The sequence below is a fragment of the Lycium ferocissimum genome, chromosome 2, assembly GCF_029784015.1.
Source record: "Lycium ferocissimum isolate CSIRO_LF1 chromosome 2, AGI_CSIRO_Lferr_CH_V1, whole genome shotgun sequence".
NCBI lineage: Eukaryota > Viridiplantae > Streptophyta > Magnoliopsida > Solanales > Solanaceae > Lycium > Lycium ferocissimum.
Window position 1 is genome coordinate 52,224,378 of NC_081343.1, and position 25,312 is coordinate 52,249,689.

Genomic DNA, 25,312 nt, shown 5'->3' on the forward strand with positions numbered 1-25,312 from the left:
GTAGAAATTTTTGTACTAGCTTTTGCGAAATAAGATTTTTTTTTGTTGAAATGTACTTGTTTTGGTTGTGAAAAACTTAAAAAATAAGTTTTTTTTTTCAAATTTCAAATTTCAAATACAACTTCAAGTTGTATTTGAAATTTTCATGGCCAAATACTAATTTTTTGAAAAATTGAAAAAATTCCGGAAAAAATTGAATAATGCTTATGGCCAAACGGGTCCTCAATAAAGTCAAGTCACTTGCCTCTGGAAAATTACAACCCCTTATCTACGGCACTGCTTGGCCCCAATAGCCCTCTTTCCTTGATAATAGGGTATTCATTGGTTAGCAACCTCTTATCCCTATTTATAGCTGAATACTTTATTTCTTATTTAATCTACCCAAATTCTAATACTGTAGTGTACCAATCACTTGTACACATGGAGAGAGCATACTCTTTCTTTCTTTTAGTAGTTGTCTTGCAACTCTACTTCTTAGAGATGTGCATTAGCAACATAAACACAGATCAATCAGCTCTTCTTGCCTTTAAAGCCAGCTTTATTCTAAACTCTTCTCATCCCGTAGCCCAAAATTGGTCTTCTCAAGCTTCAGTTTGCAATTGGATTGGAGTCACTTGCGGCTCTCACCACCGTAGGGTGAGCGCACTAAATATATCGAACATGGACATTCTTGGAACCATTCCGCCACACTTGGGAAATCTCTCATTTCTCATTTCTCTCGATGTGAGCAGAAATCATCTACATGGTGAGATTCCCAAAGATATTGGCAACCTTCGGAATCTAAAGGAGTTGGTTTTAGTCAGTAACAACCTTACTGGCTCTATTCCATTCACCATTTTCAACATGTCCTCATTGGAGACTTTAGCTCTCACATATAATCAATTATCGGGGAGTCTTCCTGTAGATATATGCCGCCATCTTCAAAGAATCAAGATCATATCAATAGTTTACAACAGTTTGAGTGGTTACATTCCAGCAGGTTTGTCCAATTGCACGGAACTGTATGAGTTGTCATTATCATACAATAACTTCGATGGGACCATTCCACCAAAACTTGTGAACTTGGAGAGGCTTGAGAGATTAAACCTTGGGGGAAACAACTTGCAAGGTACATACTTTTCTCAATTTGCATTTAGCATGCTTTGCGTTAGTTTTCATAATCATGTGTGTTTTAAAAGGCGTTTTCGGGGCCCCGCGATCCCTGGGAAGGGCGCCCAAAAATGCCGCGAGGCGATGGTGGGAGGCGAAAGTCTTAAAAGGCGAACGCCACAAATTTGCGCTTACACCTGGGCGTGTGAGGCGAGCTTTTTGAGTTGGGGTGTAAGCCCAGAAAACTTTCAAAACGAAATTTGTTAGATAAGTCTTTAATATATTAATGCCCAAATTCTCAAAAGTCAACTTGTAATTACTCAAATGTATTAAGAAGGAACTGAACCACTAACATAAAGTTAAGGCCTTTTTTAATTGCTAGATGCCCTTATGTTCTTTCTTAATTCTTTATCTTTTCTTCTACTATCTCAAAAAAAGTAACGACTAATCACTTGTGCTTGTAAGTAGCATATAATGAATTATTTTGATTAGTTTTTTGTGAGGATGGAACACATCTATATATATTTATAGTTTTCTTCAAAAAAAAAAAATTTATGCAAATTCACCTATTTAAAAATATTTATTGTAATTATATTATTTTATGAAATACTAAAAATTAAATACCCATGAGACTTAAACCCTGTGCCTCGGATCTTATGCCTCACGAGGCGCATGCGTAAAACATCTCGTCTTACACCCCCGTCTTTTAAAGCACTGATTTTATATTCTATACATAAAATTATTGATTTTAACTCAATAAATCGCGTTGCTCTGCCCTCATAATAATAGCGCCAGCCCTGCTCTATTTACATTACTACGTAGGCGATTGGACGTGTACATGATGTTTTGTTGGATGAGTTTTCTAAAATGTTTTGAGAAAAAAAGGAGAAGTATTTTCAAAATAACCACTATGGGAGCACCAGCTTATGCAATACAACGCTAAGTCTCGCAACATCCCAAACTAGTTGAGATCAACTATATGACTCATCATTGACCATGTCAATTCATTTAAAACTCATCTCACGTGGAACAACTTTTTCTATAACTTTCTCTTTTAGATTCTATGAACTTGAACCAAGGCTATGGGAATATTTTTAATTTTTTCATGTTCAGTTAGTCAAAATTTCTAAAAAAATATTTTATTTAAAAAAACAAATTTATTAAAAATAAGGAAAAAAAAAATGACTTTCTTAATGAAAGTAGGGAAAATAAATCCCACAAATGACATTTTATATTAATTGTTTCCTCTCCACCTCGAACTCACCCCACGCCCCAACCACCACCCTCGAACGTACCTCATCTTCACCCACCCCCACAATCCAACCCAACCCAACCTACTCCACCACCACCCCACACAACCCCAACCCCAACCCCGCCATCCATGTACCACTCCAACCCCAACCCTATCCCCACCACCCCAACCCATTTCGTTCCCCACCCACGCTACCACCACCCCCTCCCAATTTTGAATTTTCTACTTCATATATTTTATTTTACTTTTATAAAAAAAATGGTAGATATTTTCTTACCCACCACCCCGCCCCCTACCCTCCCCTCCCCTGCCGCTCCACCCCCTTCCCCCAGAATTTTCTAATCGGAAAGGGCCAAATATACCCTAATTATACTTTGGGTCCAATATACACTGTCATTATACTATTCGTTTAAATATACCCCTCATTCGTTAAATTTGTCTAAAGTGATCTAATCCTACGTGGCACTGACATTTGATGAGGTGGATGTCACGTGACATGCCACCTCAATGCTCCTAATACATTTTGCCCCTTCTCTCTATTTGTTCTTCCAATTCACCACCATTGCCCCTAAAATTTAATAATCAAAGGTTGTTAAATATTTGATGGAACAATGACAATCACTATTCCAGTTTCTCTTGAACAAACGTATAAAATTGCTAGAACACAGAGGAAATTGATACTTCCCATTTAATTACTGCAGCAGAAAGTCCAAAGTTTGCTAAATTTATTTGATTTAACAGATTCATCGACAATATGTTCATAAAAACCCCGAATCTTCGATATTAAAATTATCTTATCCTTAAATGGTAGATGCACTATCTACGTAATTGTGCGTATGATAATGTATCCCATTGTTAATTGATTCAATTTCTCGGTAAATCATACTTTTGGGTGTTCGAAGAAAATTGGGCCAATTTTATAGACAAGTTCGTACATTGTCTCGTGATTTCCCTAGTGAGACGTTGAAGGAAAAGGTTGGTGAATTGAAGGAGAAGAAGAAACGAAAGGATCCTCGGAAGAATAAGTTATTTGCAAGGTAATGGTGGAAATGGTAGTGAAGGGGAAAGAAATTTTAGTGCTGGAAAAACAAATAGAGAGAGGCAAAATGGCTTAGGGGACCAAACTATAACGAGGGTATATTTAAACCTTTTCTCATAGAATAGAGGTAAATTTGGCCCTTTTCTATTTTCTAGGTCATATATTTTATTTAACTTCTATAAAAAATGGGAAATTTTTTTCTACCCTGGGTGGTGGGGGTGTGGTAACTGGATAGTGGGAGTGGTGGAGGAGTGGGTGGGTGGTGGGGTGGAGGTGGTGCTGGGGTGTGTGGATATTTTTTGAAAAATGATTTCCACCAACCAACCGAACATGAGAAAATAAGTTTAAAATTCACTTATTTTTCAAGAACTCATTTTCCATGGAAAATATTTTCTTTTGTGCTGTGCACACCCCATGGATGTGTTCGGTATGGAGAAAAACATTTTTCGAAAAATATTTTCCAATTTTCTCATGTTCGTTTGGTCAAAAAATTTGGAAAACATTTTCTTTAAGGAAACAAATTTTTCAAAAATGGGGAAAATAACTTCCCTAATAAAAAAGAGGGAAAACAAGTCTATAAATGCATTCCACCCACCACCCAACCACTCCCACCACCCCACCCCTTGCCCTACCCCACCCACCCCTCGCCCCACCCCCCCAAAAAAAAAAAATTATTTTGAAAAAAAAGTTTTGAATTTTTTTTTTGAGTTTGCACCACCCCACCCCACCCCCCCACGCAATCAAACCCCACACCTACCCCCATCCCCACGCCCTACCAAAAAAAAAATTTGTTTTGAAAAAAAAGTTTTGAGTTTTTTGTTTTTTTGCACCACCTCACCCCCGCCCTACCCCACCCCACCCTACCCACCCCAGCCCCCACGCCTCAACACCCTCCCAAAAAAAAATTGTTTTGAAAAAAGTTATTTTGAATTTTTATTTTTTTGGTTTTTTGCACCACCCCACCCCCCGCCCCCACCCCATCCACCCCCTCGCCCTCACCCCCCACCCCCCGCCCCCCAATAAAAATTAATTTTGTTTTGAATTTTTTTTTTTGGTTTTTTGCCCCACCCCCACCCCCCTTCCCGACACCCCACCACACCCTCCAAAAAAAAATTGAGGGTGGGGGGTTGGTGTCGTATGGGTCCACACCCGGGCGGGGGGGGGATGTGGTGGTTTAGAAAATATTTCGGCACCAACAACTTAACAGGTGATTTTCAATCAACATTTCTTTTTTGGCCATCCAGATATACTCTTTCTGAGTTGTCTCGTAGAAGTCAGAACAAAAAAAACAAACTAGCATTAATTTGGATCTTTTTGCTCTTTATATCTTCATGTTAACAAATTGTGTGGCCCGATTCCTAACTCATTGGGGGATTTGAGACAGCTTGAATATTTGAATTTGGCTAACAATAATTTAACAGGTAATTCATCTATGGAAGTTCTTGATTATTGATTGCACTATTATCTATATATATTGATGCAGCATTGCTACATTTGAGCAAACAAATAAACTTATTAAGTCCATATATTCTCTTTCTTAGCGGTTGCATAGAAGTTAGAGTAAAATTAAAGGTTGATTACACTAACACTCATGTAATATGATTCAGTTTCGGATATATTTAAAATCAAACACTTACACCATTTGTACTATCAAAATTTTACTCCCTATGTGATACATTTGTAACTAAGTATATAATAATATAATTGTTAAAAGACAAACTAAAATTATAAATTAATTCTTTTTAAGTATTTATTTTTATAAAATTAAAAAAGAAGTTAAATATTCTTGTTGAAAGAGAACAAAAGATCCATATTTCAATAAATGTCTATTTGCTTTTATAATCAAAGGCTGAACAAAGATTTTCAACAAATATATATATATATATATATATATATATATATATATATATATATATTCTTTTCAAAGCTTATAAAATATAAATACATCAAAAAGGAGTGTATTCCAAACTGAATTCATATTACAGACGTTTATTGTAATTAACCGTAAAATTAAAATATAACATTAATCTGAATCCTCTTGCTCTCTATTATGTGGTGACTGTTATATTTAAGAAAGATTGGAATCTTCACAAATTGGAGGAACTATTTATGCAATATAATAAATTAAGTGGTTCCATACCGGAAGAGCTCTTCAATATCTCTACGCTAAGAGAGATGACACTTGCTTTCAATAATCTTTCAGGTAGTCTTTCATCTTCTCCAGACCACTGGCGAACGAATCTACAGTTTTTGAATCTTGGCTCAAACAACATACGTGGAGTTATACCCAGCTCAATCTCCAACTCCTCAAATCTAAAGACATTAGCTCTTTATGATAACAAATTGAGTGGCAAAATTCCGAACTCGTTGGGGGATTTGAGACAGCTTCAATATTTGGCTTTGTCGCACAATAATTTAACAGGTAATTCTCAAGCAAAATGTTTTTGTTTGATAATCTAGGCTAGTCTTGCATCATCTATGGAAGTTCTTGATTATCGATTGCACTATTATCTATCTATATTGATGTTGTGCTGGTACATTTGAGCAATCAAATAAACTTATTTATACTCTTTCTTAGCGGTTGCATAGAAGTTAGAGTAGAATTAAAGGTTAACTACACTACCTCCCATGTAATATGATTCAATTTCGTATATATTTAAAATCAAACACTTACACCATTTGTACTATCGAAATTTTACTCCCTATGATATACATTTGTAACTAAGTATTAAAAACACTTACACCATTTATACTATCAAAATTTTACTCCCTATGATATACATTTGTAACTAACTATATAATTATAGAAGTATTAAAATACAAACTAAAGTTATAAATTAATTCTTTTTAAGTATTTATATTTAAATAAAATTTAAGAAAGAAGTTAAATATTCTTGTTGAAAAATTGTACTCACGCCTTAGATTTGAAAACAGCACAAAAGATACTTATTTCAATAAATTAGTTATGGGACACGTGCAACATAAATTGACATTAGAAAATTTATTATTTAAAGACAATTATTTTTTCACTACATATATATTTTATGAAATAAATTGAGTTATAAAATATAATTAAATCCAAATAATCATGTCAAATTAGTATATCATATTGCATTACAAACTTCATCAATACTTTAAAAATATAATAGAAATATAAAAAAATACTAACATGACATGAAGAAATACAATATTATAAATGTATTTTGTTTTTGTTACGTGACAAAAAATTTTGATAGGAAAACAGAACCACAAGAAAGTATACCAAATATTGCTATCAAAAAGGAATGTTTTTTAAAGCTATCTATTTTAGCTAAATAACAAAGTGCAAGAATAAAAGATACATCATTATTACGGAGGGCCAGATGAAAATAGAGAAAATTGTTATAGACGACAGGAGGATGGGCGAGGTTAAATTTTTTGTGTGATAACACCTCACCCTCCTGTCTCTTGCTATATCTCACTCCGTCTATCATTTACATTAAAAGCAATCTTATATTCTTCACAATAATTAAGCTAGAATGATCGAACACCAATTGTCAATACAAAATTTGTTCAAGATTCTTTGCTCCACCAACATCCTAATGCCATCCTCTTATATCCATGCTTCTATGGTCTTGGTATAGGCGTATAGCATATCCACCAACTATATGTGCATAGTGCAATGTCTAAAAATATTCAAAAGTAACGTCAAGAGTCAAGACTTAAGCAACACCTCTTGGGTAGTGATGAAGGAGAAGTTTCATCTTGCTTGGCCTTTTATAGCAGTAAGAATAATGTGCTTTATTAGATAAATCTGGTTTGTATTAAATTAGTCAAATGAATCTAGTCTCAATTAACTTATTTAATGCAACTTTTCAATTCTCTTAATTTATACGAAACGAAAATTGGTTCGTGTGATTTTGGTTCATGTACTGCTTTGAATGAATAATTTATAAAAGATCATGCTTGATAAAAATTAATTATAAAATTTAAAATTAATATTTAAAAAATATTTGCCTTTAAATGATATTAAATTAGTCATGTAATAACACATTATTTCTTGAAAAAATATTAATTAATAATCATATATTTGTAACTACTATTGTAAAAAATAATTGATATATATTTTTCAAATTAATAATATTTAATTTTAATTAATTATAAAACTTAAAAGAAGACTTTTTTTGTGAGAATGTCATGGATTGGATCTTTGGCAAAAAAATAATATTTATAAATATAATGACATAACATTATTCAAATGTTTGACACAAAAAATCCATCAAATGTAAGTGAAAAATAAACAACATGCAATGTGAAAGCAAATAACTTAAAAATGAAAACATAACCTAAATTCAAAAGAAAAATAAAAAGTTTAACATAATACTCTTATGTCAAATTCCAACATTATATAAGTAAGTTCCAACGTAACTTAAGTAAATAATTCAAAAGAAAGGGAAAATATAAGCTTATAACCTCATTCACAATGAAATTCTATTTTAATAACGTCACTTTTTTTATGCCAAGTTTGTTAATGACTTATTCTTTCCAATATTAAGAGGTGTAGTTTCAAGAATTAGAATAATAACACGGTTATGCTAAATGAATAAAAAAAAATACGAGCAATTACATGGAACCACAAAAAGTAAAGGTTGGGAATGAGAATAAAGTAAATAAAAAATAAATAATATAAAAAGAACAATACATTTAAAAAATAAAAAAGAAATTAAAATAATAGAAATAAAAATAAATTAAAAATCAAAAGAAATTAAAATAATAGAAACAAAAATAAATAAAAATAAACAACAAAGAAACAAACAAAAAAGTAACCCGTGTAATTACACTCAATTCTCAACCCCCCCACCCCCGAGAATTGGAGAGTTTGATTACACCCTCTCAATTACACCCAATTTTTACCTAACTGTGTAATTACTTAGTCAAACAAACAGGCCAAACTGTGTAAGTACTTGGTCAAATAAACAGGCCAAACTGTGTAATTACATCCAATTCCAATTACCTTGGTGGCTTTCCAAATAGGCCCTAATTGTGTATATGTTGGTTTCCCTTGGATTGAAGGGACGATTAAGTTTAGTTTGAATAATAAATGCTCTAATTACTACAATTTATAAGGTCTCTAAATTACTACTATATAGAAGCATGGGTTTATACCCATGATTCGTCGTCCGTCTCCCTAAAAAAAAAAAAAAAAAAATAAGGTGGGCCCCATACTAAAAACACCAATAAATACTATAAAAAAAAGGAAAAAAAGTGGACCCCACCATCTCCAAACTCGTGAAAAAAAGTGGACCCCATATTAAAAAAATCAAGCAATATAAAAAAAAAATGTGCACCCAATATTAAAAAATCAAACAATATTCATATAATTCCCAAAGTATCCCCGTTAAGTCAATAATGGTGGATTCATTGTCATATGCGTATCAACCCATTAGTAGGAGCAAATGAAATTATTGTACAGCAAAAAACATGGACCCCATATTATTGCTTTTCTTCAAAAGGTTAAGTAGTCAAACCATACAATTTCCTTTCTTTTCTTATATTAACCGTGTTTTGAACATAGTGTGTGTATATATGACCCCATATTATTGCTTTTCTTCAAAGGGTTAAGTAGCCAACCATACAATTTCTTTTCTTTTCTTATATTAACCGTGTTTTGAACATAGTGTGTGTGTGTGTATATATGCATAAAAACAAAGGTAAACTTATGCATATTTATTAGTAATATATATATATATATATATATATATATATATATATATATATATATATATATATATATATATATATATATATATATATATATATATAACAACAACAACAACCCAGAAATCCCACATCGTGGGTCCGGGGAGAGTGTACGCAGACCTTACTCCTACCAAGGTAGACTACATTTCCGAAAGACCCTCGGCTCAATAAAAGCATAAAAAGAAGTAAGATAAGGTTAAGAGATTCGGATAAGAGATTCAAAGCGATATGGAAGAAATAATGCAAGTAGCACAGATAACACAGGATAATCAAAGCACAGGAAATAACAGATAATAGCAGAAATCGAAGCAGATAACACAGGATAATCAAAGCATAGGAAATAACGATAATAATAAAAATCGGAGCACAAAAATTATATTGCAATAATGCGACTACTAATAAAAACGGATAACGAGACTATCTACTAGCCTTCTACCTTAATTTGGGTCCTCCAAACCCTCCTATCTAAGGTCATGTCCTCGTAAGTCGAATCGCGCCATGTCGTGTCTAATTACCTCTCTCCCCAATACTTCTTCGCCTACCCCTACCTCGTCCGAAACCATCCATGGCCAACCTCTCACACCTCCGCACCGGGGGCATCCGTGTCTCTCTCTCTTCACATGCCCAAACCATCTCAATCTCGCTTCTCGCATCTTGTTTCCACCGAGGCCACCCCCACCTTATCCCGAATAACCTCATTCCTAATCCCTCGTCACTTGGGTGTGGCCACACATCCATCTCAACATTCTCATCTATATATATATATATATATATATATATATATATCTCACTACCCAAAGTGATAATACACTATAATCCAGGGCATAAGTACGAGTTTACCCATGCTTCATCGTCAGTCACTCTTTAAAAATAAAAAATAAATAAGATGGGCCCCATACTAAAAACACCAAGAATATTAAAAAAAAAGTGGATCCCATATTAAAAAATTAAATAATATTCATATAATTTCTAAAGTATCCCCATTAAGTCAATAATGGTGGATTCATTACCACATGCGTATCAATTCATTAGTGTTGAGCAAATAAAATTATTGTACAGCCAAAAACATGGACCATATTATTACTTTTCTTCAAAAGGTTAAGAAGTCAAATCATATAATTTTCTTTCTTTTCTTATATTCAGTGTTCTCCTGAGATCTAATCTGTAATATTCAACTGTGCAGGCTTTGCTATTCCGCCATATCATTTATTTGTTATGTTTACTAAAATAAATATACTTAAAATATTTATATTTTAAAATAAGATAGAATTTAATTACTTTTTTATTTTTTTCTTTACTCTAATAAATGTGAAAAGAGATTAATGTCATAAAAGAAAAAATAATATTAAATGGAGATCAAATAATTAATAAGGTAAATTAGTCAAATTAAAATTCTAATTGACGTTTCCTTAAAAAATGGCGCAAAATACAACATGACAAGTAAAATGAGCTAAACCAAGAATATTTACCAAAAATTAAAAAATAGTAGTTCTTCGTTTAAATAAAAAATTAAATTTCTACTTTGTTTCGTTTTAAACATGTAAAATTAATTTAATAATTTGAATTAGAATTATCCAAATCAAAATTTGATAAAAAATAATAAGTATTGTTTAGGTCCAATCTACATACATTAACAATAGAATATTTTACATCTTTAAATTAATTGAATTAAAATTCAAAGTATCAACTCGATGCTTAAATATTGCATTGCTTTTACCTCAAAGAGAGGAAAATAGTTTCCTTTTAAACAAGTTTTGTAAAAGTATTAATAAATTTTTGTCAACTTTGTATTTGTAGCAAACACTAATATAATGTTTTGAAACTTGAAGTCGACAAAACTACATATGTTATATTAATCGTGTTTTGAACATAATATATATATATATATATATATATATATATATATATATATATATATATATATATATATATATATTATATCATATATATATAAATATAATATATATATACATATAGATATATATAAGTCTAAAATTTGTCCCTGCGCCTGTTATCAGACAGGTTATACGCCATTAGTATGATATAAAGCCTACCATCGTCATCCATTACTCAGGAAATATATTGCTTTAAGCATAGATTATTCTTGGGAAAACCAAAAGCCTCCCTAAAGCTGATCGTCTTAATGTTCCACATTTGTTGTTTTTTTAAATATTTATTATGATTATAATTATATTTGTGTTTGTTTGAAGGAGAAAAGTATCATTCAACTTTACAATGGCATTTTAACGTGAGAACTGAATGGGGAGCATTAAAATATAACTGCTCAACTTCATTTTCACTCACACTTAAATATTACTCCCTCCGGATAAAAAAAAAGAGTCCACTTAGCAAATCAAAAAAGAATTAACCTTATTTTTTCATATTTACCCCTATTAAGTATTATATGATCAAATCCCAATGCCTATTTAATTAGGGGTAGTTTAGTCAAATTATCTATTTTTGGTTAGGAGTTAGTATTTTATTAAGGGGTGTGCAAATAGCTAAGTGGACTCTTTTTTTATCTGGAGGAAGTATTATTTAATTAGGAATTACCTTGCACACGTTTAGATAAGTGAATGTGGAGCATTAAAATAAGATTTATGAGCTTCTTATTCACTCATCCTTTTTAATTAGGATTTCATTCATTACAGAAAATAACTTAATGCTCCTGAACATGATTGAGCCTTCATGTAATGATAATATTACTATTTAATATTTATTATATTAGATATTTTATGTTTTATTACATTTTAATTTACAGCAGGGGCAAAACGGTAATCCAACTTTGATGGTAGGAGCTTCCCACTTTTAGTATAATATGATGTCTATTTTCTTTTATAATCAAAGGCTGAACAAAGATTTTCAACAAACATATATATTCTCTTTTTTAAATTTTATAAAAATTAAACACATAAAAAATTGTGTGTATTCGAAACTGAATCATATTACAGACCGTTTAATGTAATTAACCGTAAAATTAAAAATATATCATTAATTTGGATCGTTTTATTCTCTGTGATGTGACAGGTGTTATACCTAGAGAGATGGGGAATCTTTACAAATTGGAGAAACTATTTATGGGTGGTAATAAATTAAGTGGTTTCATACCGAAGATCATCAATATCTGAACACTAAGAGTGATGAACCTTGCTTTCAATAACCTTTGAATAGTCTTCCATTGTCAAACCTAGAATTTTGTATCTTGATGCAAACAACATTGATGGAGGGATACCCAGCTCAATCTCCAATTCCTCAAATCTAAAGAACTTAGATCTCATGAACAAATTGAGTCAAAATTCCAACTCGTTGGGGGATTTGAGACGACCTCAAGTTTCGAGTTTGTCCAATAATAACTTATGGTCTCGACGTACACGAGTATCTTAACTTCATTAGAAATGGATCTTTGAGAGTTATGGCATTAATGGTTAATCCTCTGAATGGTGTTCTTCCAGATTCCATTGGTAATCTCTCCACTTCTCTTGAACGGTTTTATTTAACTCGTTGTGAAATTAGGGGTAGCAAAGAAAAGGTGGGAATTTAAGCAACTTAAACACTTTGCTCCTATATAGCAATGAATTGAGAGATAACGAACTGAAGAACATTATGTAATTTACACAATCTTCAACGTTTAGGGCTTGGTGATAATAAAGTTGATAGCAAAAGGTACCCTTGGTCTACTACCTTTAACTTATTCTGCAATTAATTGGTTTGTCATATAATCAAATTTCGGGTATATTATGGGAGACGTACAAATCGGTAACACTACCTCTTTGAGAAGATTCATCTATGTTCAAATAGGCTCACAAACATACCCATGAGTACGTAAATGGAGCCTAACGTATCTTTTGATGCTTGACTTGTCAAATAATTCTTTGGTTGGTTCATTGCCTCCTGCTTTCGGTAACTTGAATCACATATGGTTAATAGATCTGTCAAGGAATCACCTTTCAGGAAGTATTCCCTCCACAGTTGGGGACTTGCAGAGTCTTGTTTATCTTTCTTTGGCTTATAATGAGTTACAAGGATCTATTCCGGAGTCACTCGGGAAAATGATAAGTTTGGAATCAGCGAATCTATCCAATAACATTCTTTCAGGTACGATTCCAAAATCACTAGAGTCACTTCGATATCTGAAGGATTTCAATGTATCATTCAATAGATTAGAAGGTGAAATTCCAAGTAAAGGACCTTTTCTTAATTTTACCTCTCAATCTTTTATGGGAAATGAAGAGTTGTGCGGCAATTTGCTTTTCCGGCCTTGTATGACTAGGTCTTTTCATCAGTCAAGGGGAAGCAAATTGCTTCTGATTATACTTGTCGCATTGGTAGCTGCACTAATGGTACTTGGCTCAATTGTCGTGTTTATGTTAAGGAGACGTGGGAATAGAAATGTTCCAACTCAAGCCGTATCCTTACCTGCAAGAACAACACTAGCAAGGATTTCATACATTGAAGTTGAAAGGGCAACGCAAGGGTTCGACCAATGCAACTTGCTAGGCTGTGGAGGTTATGGCTCTGTTTACAAGGGCATCTTTGCAAATGGGATGGTTTGGGCAATCAAAGTGTTTAATTTTACGTATCAAGGTGCATTCAAGAGTTTTGATTCGAATGTGAAGTTTCACTGAACCTTTGCCATAAGAATCTTACCAAAGTTATCACCAGATTGTACTAACTTGGATTTTAAAGCTTTACTTCTGCAGAGTACATGCCCAATGGAAGCCTGGAGAAGTGGTTACATTCTGATGGTTACTTCTTAAATATGATCCAAAGATTAGACATAATAATCGATGTTGCATCTGCTTTGGAATATCTTCATCATGGTTATGCCACAGTCGTTGTACATAGTGACTTGAAGCCTAGCAACGTCTTGCTAGACGAAAGGCTGATTGGACATGTGAGTGACTTTGGCCTGGCGAAGTTATTAGGAGAAGGGGAATCTATTGCTCATACTAAAACACTTGCAACGATGGGCTACATCGCACCAGGTAACTTTCTTTTCGTCCTTTTATAATTGCATATTAGTTTACTAGTTCTAATATTATGTATCACATTAGAATTCGGTAAAAGCTTGAGTGGATAGCTTAATTTAAGAAAATATAACATCACAGATTAAGCATGAAAAAAAAGGTATTGAAAACATCAAAATATGACTATGTCAAACTCTATATTCATGTATCTACGAAGATAAAGAAAAAGAAACTTGTGGTCAGATCGTATCAATCTTTTTTTTAATCAAAAGTTTCCCCAGAGGAGATTAAATAGATAAGCCAAAGGAACATAGAGGGGGGCTATGCCTGACCTCCGCAATACAAATATACAATACTAGGAATGAGGAATTCATCCTTACACTCTAGCCTACCAGAGAAAAGAAGAAAGGAAAAAAAGGGTTGCTCCTCATCAATGAAGCATACAAAAAGATATCTAGAATCTAGGATTTTTAGAGCAAAGCGAGCTCAACCAAGATAAAAAATAAAATTTCCTCTCCTCGCTCGGATTCTAATGTTAGGCTTGCCTACTACGTCATTCTTCAATGTGGATATAATCTTGAAAGGAAGATTTATAGCCTCGGTGAATAAGGTAGTTATTTTGCATTGTTCAGCCAAGTTAGCGAGCATGTGATAACGTCCAAAATGCACTCCTCAAAGAGAAAGTGTACACGGTCGTATGTAATATAATTTACCCAACTATGAGTCGGGGTCGATCCCACAGGGAATAATATGCTAGGCGATTAAGAAAGTAAGGAACTTTCACCAACTAAGCTAAAGCTAAACGATAGATAATATTTTGGGTTTTTGGAGAAAATTATAACTAATGCGAAAATGTAAACTAACCTAGAAAGCGAGTAAAATGATCAATGGCCACAAGTTTGGATACAAAGGAAATTACACTCAAGTAACGATCCAATGTATTTTACAATTTTACAACTAAGAGCGGGTTTATGTTAATAGATAATGATTTCTAAAATCTCATTAAAAGTCTTCAAACCAAATCAATGAATTTCACTCTAAGCTTTTTCAAGCCTTAGAGTGTGATATTAGGCACAATCAATTTAACCTCAAGTAACTATCCTCTTCCGAGCCCAAGTTATTAGATGAGTTTAATGACCCAAATTCTTATTAACTAATCTTTCCCAAATTGACTTTCCTCTCTCGAGCTCAAATCAAATTAAATGGGTGAGTCCTAGGGTTAGCTAATCCCTTTGGAAACATTCAAGAACGAGATTAATTAAAGAAACAATAACCCACTTCATTAGAAATAAAAATCATTCAATACATAAGCATAACAAGAGTTTCAAACCAAACTTTAATCAAGAATATTTTCATAAACAAGATTCAAGTCATGGAATAGAAAGCTACACACTTAGATAATCAATACAAAGTAAGGAATTGAAGAAATGAATTAAAGGTTTAAGAAGTGCTCAACAAATCTTCAAATCTTCAACCCCAAAGTGTGGTGTAGAAACCTGGTCTCCAAACTTGATGAAAAACTGCCAAAGATATGTTTTACAAACCCTAAAAAAGTATTTATATCATTCCAAAAATGGGAACAAAATCTGGGCAAAAATACCCTCGTGCACAACATGCTACTCGCATCTTGTGTCGCAGGTGCAACATGCGAGTCGCATGTTGTGCCAAAACCGTAGCATGTTGTGCCAATTTCTCTGTCAACACATGCTGCACAACATGCTGCTCGCATGTTGAACATGCGGCTCGCATGTTGAACATGCTGCACCAAGTCGCTAGCATATTCAACACGTCAAGCCGCATGCTCAACATCTTGCTCGCATGCTCAACATCTTCAAAGAATCGCCGCTAGCATGTACGTGCTGCTAGAAAGTGCTTCTTGTTCTATTTTTGCTCCATTTTGCTCCGTTATGCTCTCCGGGCATTTTATCCTACAAAACAACATAAATACACAAAAAGTAACAGCAAAAGTGCTTGAAGAGTCAAAAAGCTTAAGGAATTAGCATCGAATATCCCGTAATTTCACGACACATCAATACCCCCAACTAAAATCTTTGCTTGTCCTTAAGCAAATCAAAACAAAAATCTCAATGAGGATCCACTTTAAGCACAAAAACATGACTTTGGTTGGTACCAACAATTAGGCTACAAGCATGCGAAGCTTCAACCAAATAACTACCTCATTTCAAAATACAATTTCAAGAATGCAATAGAGATTTAAAACCATCAAGCAACAACACTCAAGCCTCAATAAGTGACTCAAAACTACTAACTTACTAGATATGCTCGGTTGATTCAACTTTGAATTTTTCAACATCACCAGTCTATCGTAATCCATATGCCCTCATAAGAATGAAAGTCCCAAAATCACTATATTCACAACAACGACGCAAGGGACAAATACACAAAAGTCGCTCACACTCAAAAAAGAAGTTCTAGTGCTAACAAATATCACACCATAAGCCTGCCCTTATTTTCGTTCATCACTAACTCAAGAGCATTCGGTTGGAGATCACATAGGCACTTTTTAAGCTTGTAATGTAGGCTTAGGGAAGGGTAGGATAAGTATTTGGGATACAAGTGACTACGCCCTCCTTGAACACTACACATACTTTATGTCCACTTTCCTCTTCATTTCAAAACATCACTCCTTCTTTTGCATACCAGTTTCCCCAATTATTCAAACCTTTTTTTAATTATTTTTTTTTTTCACAAAAAGTTTGCAACCTTCTTGTATTTTTCAAATTTTCTTCCTTTCTTTTGACTTTTCCACAACACCAACCTTCACCGCTCTCAACCAATACTAACACCCCCAACTTAGGCTTTTGGCCTCAAATTCACAATTTCATATTCAAGGAGGGAAAGGTTCAAAAGAGAGACTTTTCATCAAAAAGGGTAAAGACTTGTAATGTGGCAATAAAAGAAAAGGTCGTACGCTCAAATGGGGTTATTAGTGATATTATTTATGCAATGGTAGGCTAGAAAGGCTAAAGAAGCTCTTTCAAAAATCACAAAGATAGCCCAAGGTCATCTCTCCAACCAACATAATCAAAATTAGCATTGAACGACTAACCTAGCAAGTTCTAGATGATAAAAGTAAACACAAGAATTATTCAACAAACACTCACACACATGGCATATGAACTAGTCAAGATGGATCAATTTCACTTCCCAAGCAAGAACAACTAGTGCAATATCTCATAATCAAAAGCAAACACAACTAGTAGGTAAAGAGTCACCAAATGAGCCAAAAAGTTGTCACAAAGATCATTCTTTCCTATGCACCTTGCTTTTTAACTTTCACGAAACAATTTAGAGGGGTATTCGCATTTCAATTTCACATGCAAGAGACTAACTCTATTAGTACCAAACAAGCCAAGAGTTTTCACATTTTTCCTCAAAGAAAATAAAATAATAAGAGTGACTAATCCACAACATGTCAAAAGAACAAAATTTTCAAAAATTTTGAGCAAGTTTCAAAATATAATGTGCTACCACATGCCACTCCCAACTGTAAACATTGCAGCGTCCTCGCTGCACATAATCAAAACAAAACATAAAAATAGAAAGGAAGGGAAAAAAAATTCTCTGTCACGACTTGCGACATGACCTGCGATCGCGTGGTTATGACAAATTTAAAAAAAAAATTTAGCGAATTTTTCTTGGTTTGGGGAAATCCGAAAATCCGATATGCTCAAAACAACTCCAAAAATTCTAAAACTTTGCAGATTAGTCACAAACCATAAACTAAACTATTCAAAAAAAAAAATTCAAAAACGATTTAAAATTTTAAAAACGATGGGTTGCCTTCCACCAAGCGCTTAATTTAACGTCGCGGCACGACGATTGCCAACTTTACCGCTTTTCTCGCCATTTGGAGCTTATGAATTGGGCACCCAACTTGGACTCAAGTTTGTGACCACGAGCGGTGGGGGGTGGTAAGTAGATGCACAAGCCAAACGTTAATTTCTTCATTTTGTACTTCTTGGCTTTCAAATGAGGAATGTCATTTTGCCTTCTTTACTCTTTCGAGTTGCAAGATGTAAGGCACTTGTCTTTCTTCACCATCCAACACGGATGTATGTGGCTCAATTCCCATATCACCATATAAATCCAATGTTGAAAAATGCTTGGAGTGAGACTTCGACCTCCCAATTTGCAAATTTTTCCGGATTTTGACATTCTCATTTTCCCCCAAACTAGAGTTAACTTCCACCATTTTTCTCAAGACAACGTTTGACTCTAATTTCTTTTCTTCTTTGGCATCTCTAATGAAAATGGATTCGTTTGGAGGATTTTCAATTATTGATTCCTCCTTTTCATGATTGGCCTCCAACATGGGCATTCTCTCCTCATATTGAGCATTTGAGAATTCTTCTTGATTTTGTTCAAATGCCCACTAAGATTTTTGTATTCATTCATCAAGCCATTTTGGAGACTAGTTTTCAAGTACTCCTCCAAGGCTTTTTGCTTTTCATTTTCTCCTTCAAGTAGGCATTCCATCATGAGCTTGAACTCTCCATTTTGTCCATTCTCAACTTCTTCCACGTCCATTTCCCTATCATTGTCACAACAAAAAGTAAAATCGTCATACGGGGGGTTCGGGAAGGGAAGGACACATAAGCACAATTACTCCTAATGGCCATTTTGACCACCACATCTATCACATATGCTCCACTCGTTGGTTCGAGATTGTGCGCACAATCCTCCCCGAGACTTTAAATAATTTTGCCAAGAGTGGGGGTCCTCCACAATAGGGACAAGGGTCATCAAAGTATGAACAACTTCCATCCGACCCATTTTCATGGAATGATGCCATTTTTTTATATATATATATATATATATATATAAGAATCAAATAAAACAATGAAACAACAATACAAATATTCACAAGTTTGGACCAAAGCAAGTGAGCTAAAATTTCAAACTAACTCAAATACACTAAATTGTTCCCCGGCAACGGCGCCATTTTTGATAAAGTCCAAAATGCACTCCTCAAAGAGAAAGTGTACACGGTCGTATGTAATATAATTTACCCAACTATGAGTTGGGGTCGATCCCACAGGGAACAATATGCTAGGCGATTAAGAAAGTAAGGAACTTTCACCAACTAAGCTAAAGCCAAATGATAGATAATATTTTGGGTTTTTGGAGAAAATTATAACTAATGCCGAAATGTAAACTAACCTAGAAAGCGAGTAAAATGATCAATGGCCACAAGTTTGGATACAAAGGAAATTACACTCAAGTAACGATCCAATGTATTTTATAATTTTACAACTAAGAGCGGGTTTATGTTAATAGATAATGATTTCTAAAATCTCATTGAAAGTCTTCCAACCAAATCAATGAATTTCACTCTAAGCTTTTTCAAGCCTTGAGTGTGATATTAGGGCACAATCAATTTAACCTCAAGTAACTATCCTCTTCCGAGCTCAAGTTATTAGATGGGTTTAATGACCCAAATTCTTGTTAACTAATCTTTCCCAAATTAACTTTCCTCTCTCGAGCTAAAATCAAATTAAATGGGTGAGTCCTAGGGTTAGCTAATCTCTTTGGAAACATTCAAGAATGAGATTAATTAAAGAAACAAAACTCACTTCATTAGGAATAAAAATCATTCAATACATACATAACAAGAGTTTCAAACCAAACTTTAATCAAGAATATTTTCATAAACAAGATTCAAGTCATGGAATAGAAAGCTACACACTTAAATAATCAATACAAAGCAAGGAATTGAAGAAATGAATTAAAGGTTTAAGAAGTGCTCAACAAATCTTCAAATCTTCAACCCCAAAGTGTGGTGTATAAACCTAGTCTCCAAACTTGATGAAAAACTGCCAAAGATATGTTTTACAAACCCTAAAAGAGTATTTATATCATTCCAAAAACGGGAATAAAATCTGGACAAAAATACCCTCGTGCACAACATGCTACTCGCATCTTATGTCACAGGTGCAACATGCGAGTCGCATGTTGTGCCAAAACCGTAGCATGCCAGTGCCAATTTCTCGTCAACACATGCCGCACAACATGCTGCCACATGTTGAACATGCGTCCGCATGTTGAACATGCCGCACCAAGCGTTCGCTAGCATGTTCAAAGATGTACGCATCGCATGTTCAACATGTCGCTCGCATGTTCAACATATCCGCAAAGAATCGTCGCCAGTACGTGTCGCGTAAAGTGCTTCTTGTTAAACACAATCAATTCAACCTCAAGTTAACTATCTTAGATCTAGCTCAAGTTATTAGATGGGTTTAATGACCCAAATCCTTGCTATCTAGCTCTTTTCCTAACTTTCACTTTCTTTCTCAGGCAAAGTAAAAGTACTTAGGCACAAATAATGTTTGCAACCATTAAGAGACATTTAACCATGAAGAGTTAATAGAGAAACAATAAACCCACTTCATTAGAAATTAAAATCATTCAATACATAAGCAAAATGAGAGACTCATCCAAACCAAACATATGAATATTTGCATAAACAAGATTCAAGTAATGGAATAGAAAGCTACACACTTAGATATACAATACAAAACAAGGAATTGAAGAAAGGATTAAGAAATATCTCATTGAAGTGCTTCCAATCTTCTCCTCCAATGGTGTAGAAAAACCTAGCCTCCAAGCTTGTAAGAAAATGGCCAAAGATATCTATTACAAACCCTAAAAGAGTATTTATATCATTCCAAAAAACGGGAACAAAATCTGGACCAAAATACCCTCTCGTGCGCAACATGCTTTCACTCGCATTCAGGTCGCAGGAGCAACATGCGAGTCGCATGTTGTGTCAAAACCGTAGCATGTTGTGCCAATTTCTCTGTCAACACATGCTGCACAACATGCTGCTCGCATGTTGAACATGCGTCTCGCATGTTGAACATGCTGCACCAAGTGCTGCTAGCATGTTCAACATGCTGCTTCGCATGTTCAACATGCTGCTCGCATGTTCAACATGCTGCAGCAACTGCTGCTAGCATGTGCTGCCAGAAAGTGCTTCTTGTTCTATTTTTGCTCCGTTATGCTCTCCGGGCATCTTATCCTACAAAACAACATAAATACACAAAAAGTAACAACAAAAGTGCTTGAAGAGTCACAAAAGCTTAAGGAATTAGCATCAAATATCCCGTAATTTCACGACACATCAGCATGTCGGCAGGAGTGTTACCTTACTCTTAAGTTATGTGTGAAAGTGAATCGGTCAAGTGAGCTCATAGATTGAATCGTATAATATCATCTTTAATCGCGAAGTCATCATTTCAATTGATTTCCTTACTCTTGTTTCATTCCCATTATACCTTCGAGTTCTTAAAGTTTTTATCTATTCAAGGTTGATTCAACTATTTTTAGTATCTAGCAAATATATAGATATTATTTTCATTTTTATTTGGCCCGTCAAGAAACTAATTACTCTTGTAACATCGGATCGAGTATGGATCGAGAGATTGGTTTCTCGAAGATGTGATGTGTATAGCTACGGCATTATGCTCATGGAAACTTTCACAAGGAGAAGGCCATATGATGAAATGTTTCACGAAAATTTGAGTATGAGGAGTTGGGTCTGTAATTCACTAACTGTCGCACCAGATAATATTATTGATGTCACCTTATGGGAACCTAAAGACACTGATTTTGAGAAGAAGTTGCATTGTGTGTCCTCTATTTTGGAGTTGGCATTGAATTGCACCGTTGAATCTCCTAATGAGAGGCTGAACATGAAAGATGTCCTTGCAAATATCATGAAGATCAAGCATGAATTCCTTCGCAAATGATGTAACAAGGTTTATGCAACGGTAAGTATCCAACTTTTTAAATCATTCTAATGTCGTATGGATAGAAATGATCATTTTCCAGGAAGTCCTAAGAAAAAGGTAAAACGAGAAAGAAGAAAAGCACTGAAGCTTTGGAACTTACTATTGAGTTGGCTATCCTCATTATTACTTATTGAGTACGAAGAAAACTTCATCAGCAAAGTAAAATAAATCAAGTAACTTATAAGGAGAAGGATCAACATTTTTGTCCGTGGAAATTGAGTTATGATGAATTGTTGAAAACTGTACCTTATGTAGATATTGGTTAAGTGAAAAACTCAAGTCTTCTTACTATTAGTATATTTTGCGTGTGACTCAAGTTTGATCCCGTTTAAAATTTTGTACAGGTACTGCCGCCTTTTCGGCGTTAGCAAATTTAGTGACCCCAATTGAGATGACAACCAACATTTGGTCCAAGAATTGCACTTTCTTGTTTCTTATGTTTTTCTCTTGTGCAAGTTTTGAGTGTATGTGTGTCAAATAACTTTAATATATAAGATGTGTACTAAAGTTGGCATGGAGAATGCCTTGTATAATACTGATGATCATTATTATGTAGATATCAGCTTTAAGAGTCGACGCAAAGCAGTGTAAAATGTTGAACTATAAGCTTGGCTCTTTTGGTTACCAAGTTGAACGGAATTGTCCGAATGAAACAGCTCAACTATAGATTGAACACACAAATACCCCATATTTTTCACTCACTCGCAATTGATGTATAACATAGATTCTAATTGTGGAAAGCACTGAAAGACTGAACCCGCCCGATCACTAACACTTGGCATCTCCTATAATCACACTTTGCATATACAAAAGATTCACTCCCTTTTTGGTTCATTATATTAGTAATATTTCCATTAATCCTATAACTAACAAACCAGTGATATCTCCATTAATCCCATAACTAATACAAAAGCTTAACTCTCTATATAATAGTCCGTCTTTTCCAAAGTCTGGCTGAACTGTATTTGAGCCCTGGGAAATTGAATCTCTAAGAAAGCTTTTTACTTGGATTCAAATAGGTTAGCTTTAAGTGTACCAAAGATCTTCTAGAGGTAAGCTAATCATCAAACTTAATGAATAGCTCTCTACATCCAGCTATTGGAAACTCAAAGGCTGCAATATTCATAGACTTGTCATGAAACAATTTCTTAAATGAGTTTCCAGTGGCAGTTGGAGGTCGTATCAAACTTGATCAATTTTTTTTTAGCACACAATAATCTGACTACATCAACATTCAACAGACAACGGTGACGTGATAAGTTTGACTGTCTTAGACCTCTCCTTTTTTTTTTTTCTGAAACTGGTAATTGTGTATTCCTCAGCATTTAGGACATGTTGGAGACCTTCAAAAGTGTTGAGTAGGAACGAAAAAAAAAAACCTCTCTGGTCCAATCCCCAAATCACTTGAGAGTTCTTCAAATATCTCAGGTATTTCAATGTTTCATTCAATGACTTAACAGGTGAGATTCCTTTATGGGTCCTTTCAAAAGTTTCACTAGTCAATCATTTTTGTCCAATAAAGGTTTAGGTGGCCATCCCAAGTTTCCCGTCTCAGTTTGCAATACTGGTCCATCCAGCAACTCAAGAACTAAAAAGCTTTTGCGGATTATTTTGTTATTCGTTGCTGCTGCAATTGTGATGCATGGCTTATCCGGATTATCGTAATTAGAAGATATCTGAGGAAAGATGACAGTGAGAGCACAACCAACTCAATCTCTCAACCAGGACCACCACGGATTTCATATTATAAACTTTTACATGCAACAAACTCAATCTCTCAACCAGGCACGGATTGTCTCTATCTCAGCTTCTTTATACAATAATTTGACTTAGCATCTCCTATTCCTTAGCTGTTTTGTTCATTACATTAATATTGTCTGTAAAATAAGGGAAATTAGATAATAGTAAATCATTGGTTAATCTGTACTCTTCTTTGACAAATTGCTAGGTTTGATTAAAGAATTCTAATGTTCTCGACCAGGGTAGTTTTAGTTATTAAGTTAAACATATGAATATACTGAAGAGTTACCCAGGTATAACCAAGAAATGGGAAAAGCCATGTCATGTTTGTCCAAAAGGGTGACTATAGTCTTACAAATAGTATTAAATTGAGAAGGAATTAACAATCAGTATTGACTATCATTTGTCCGGTTTCTATACTTTCTATTTTTATATGTTGAGGAATTTTCGAGGAAAATGCAAATGAATTCAAGAATGACAATCAGTCCATTATGTTTCAACGATCGAAAAATGTGTTAAATTTCAACTTTAACATCATCATTGTTTGTCAACTTCCTCCATTTCTCTTGATTGACGCTGAAATGATAACAACTGCTTGAATTCTTTATTCAATTTGAAAAAAAAAAACATTTAGTGGTAATGGGGGTTTATACCTTGGTGTTTACTGGAACACACAAACTATTCTAACATAAACACAACCATGAAGAGCAAAACTAATTTCCTTTTTCCCTCTTGTAGTTTCAATATGGCATCATTTTCTGATATTATCAGCTATTGCAGAAGTCAATCTCAAAACTGATGAAGTTTCTGCACCAGGTGAGAGCATAGCATATACGAAGTATACTGCACCAGGTGAAGCTTCTTGTTTATCTTGCAAATCTTTTCCCCGTTTTGACAGGGTTAATGGATATAGGTGGAATTATTTCTTGAAACCAAGAAACAAAATTCTTCTGCAAAGTGAGTTTCTGGAAAATACTTGTAGATTGTACATCATTTATGGTGAACGAAATATCGTGCGGTAAACCTTTTATCTTGTATAACATTCCTATTGATCTAAAAGTTTAAGTTCTATGGTGAGAATGTGCAGATTAAGGTGCTTTAACTACTATAGCTCATAATAGCAAAAAATTCTCCACCTCAAAGTGAAAGGAGGCCCGTTTCCTTTTTCGTTTACCCAATCCTCAAAACATTGCATAATCTTCTTTGAAGCAACTTTAATCTGCCCACCTTTCACTTATCAAAAAGCAATAATAACGATCCTCCTTCCTCTCTGCTCTAAATTTTCTATCAAGCCTTTCAAGAGAGAGTTGAGGTCTTGAGTTAAATGGAAGGTCGGAAGGGTGTCATTCAAGCTGGATGGTCCAGCCAAAAGAGAAACACATAGAAAAAGAATGAAGGGAAAAGATGGAACTGGAGAATCAGGGAAGACCAGGCGAATTGCTAATGCTGCGCAGAATGACAAGTTAATTTTTTTTAACAGAATATCCAGGGTGAATTTTAGTATTTTACAAATTTGTTAAGTTTTCTAGAGATTTACCTACTTTGAAGAGTCAACAATATCGTAATCCAGAAGCAGCTAGTCAGTAACTCTAATTAGTTTCTCTGTGTGATGGTGATCTTGCAGTGAAATTACAATTACAATTGAAAAATAACAATGAAGCAATAAAAATAT

The 25,312-nt window shown here is 34.1% G+C and overlaps 2 protein-coding genes across 3 annotated transcripts in view; both read left to right on the forward strand.

The window, feature by feature from the left end:
* Positions 1–660: 660 nt before the first annotated feature.
* Positions 661–25,312, forward strand: part of LOC132047722 (receptor kinase-like protein Xa21) — an 89,108-nt gene continuing 64,456 nt past the window's right edge. The window contains exons 1-3 of the mRNA XM_059438726.1: positions 661–1,108; positions 5,584–5,802; positions 12,147–12,218. Coding sequence (XP_059294709.1) covers positions 661–1,108; positions 5,584–5,802; positions 12,147–12,218 — 739 coding nt within the window. The remainder of the gene's footprint in view (positions 1,109–5,583; positions 5,803–12,146; positions 12,219–25,312) is intronic.
* On the forward strand, positions 12,935–22,742 carry LOC132043944 (receptor kinase-like protein Xa21). Of its 2 annotated transcripts, none has more exons than XM_059434415.1 (4): positions 12,935–13,703; positions 13,820–14,118; positions 21,529–21,879; positions 22,457–22,742. In XM_059434415.1, the coding sequence occupies exons 1-3, from the start codon at positions 12,968–12,970 to the stop codon at positions 21,856–21,858; spliced, it is 1,365 nt and encodes a 454-aa protein (XP_059290398.1). In that variant the 5' UTR covers positions 12,935–12,967; the 3' UTR covers positions 21,859–21,879; positions 22,457–22,742. The 2 variants fall into 2 exon arrangements, with proteins under 2 accessions (XP_059290398.1, XP_059290392.1); XM_059434409.1 differs by having other exon boundaries at positions 12,936–13,703; positions 22,245–22,474.

Bases quoted from the DNA above. Each gene is read 5' to 3' on its own strand.
- LOC132043944 (XM_059434415.1), top strand. From the start codon at position 12,968: ATGCTTGACTTGTCAAATAATTCTTTGGTTGGTTCATTGCCTCCTGCT. The intron at 13,704-13,819 runs GTGCATTCAAGA...TTACTTCTGCAG, and splicing joins GTTTAATTTTACGTATCAAG to AGTACATGCCCAATGGAAGC. The intron at 14,119-21,528 runs GTCCTTTTATAA...GTATGGATCGAG, and splicing joins CACCAGGTAACTTTCTTTTC to AGATTGGTTTCTCGAAGATG.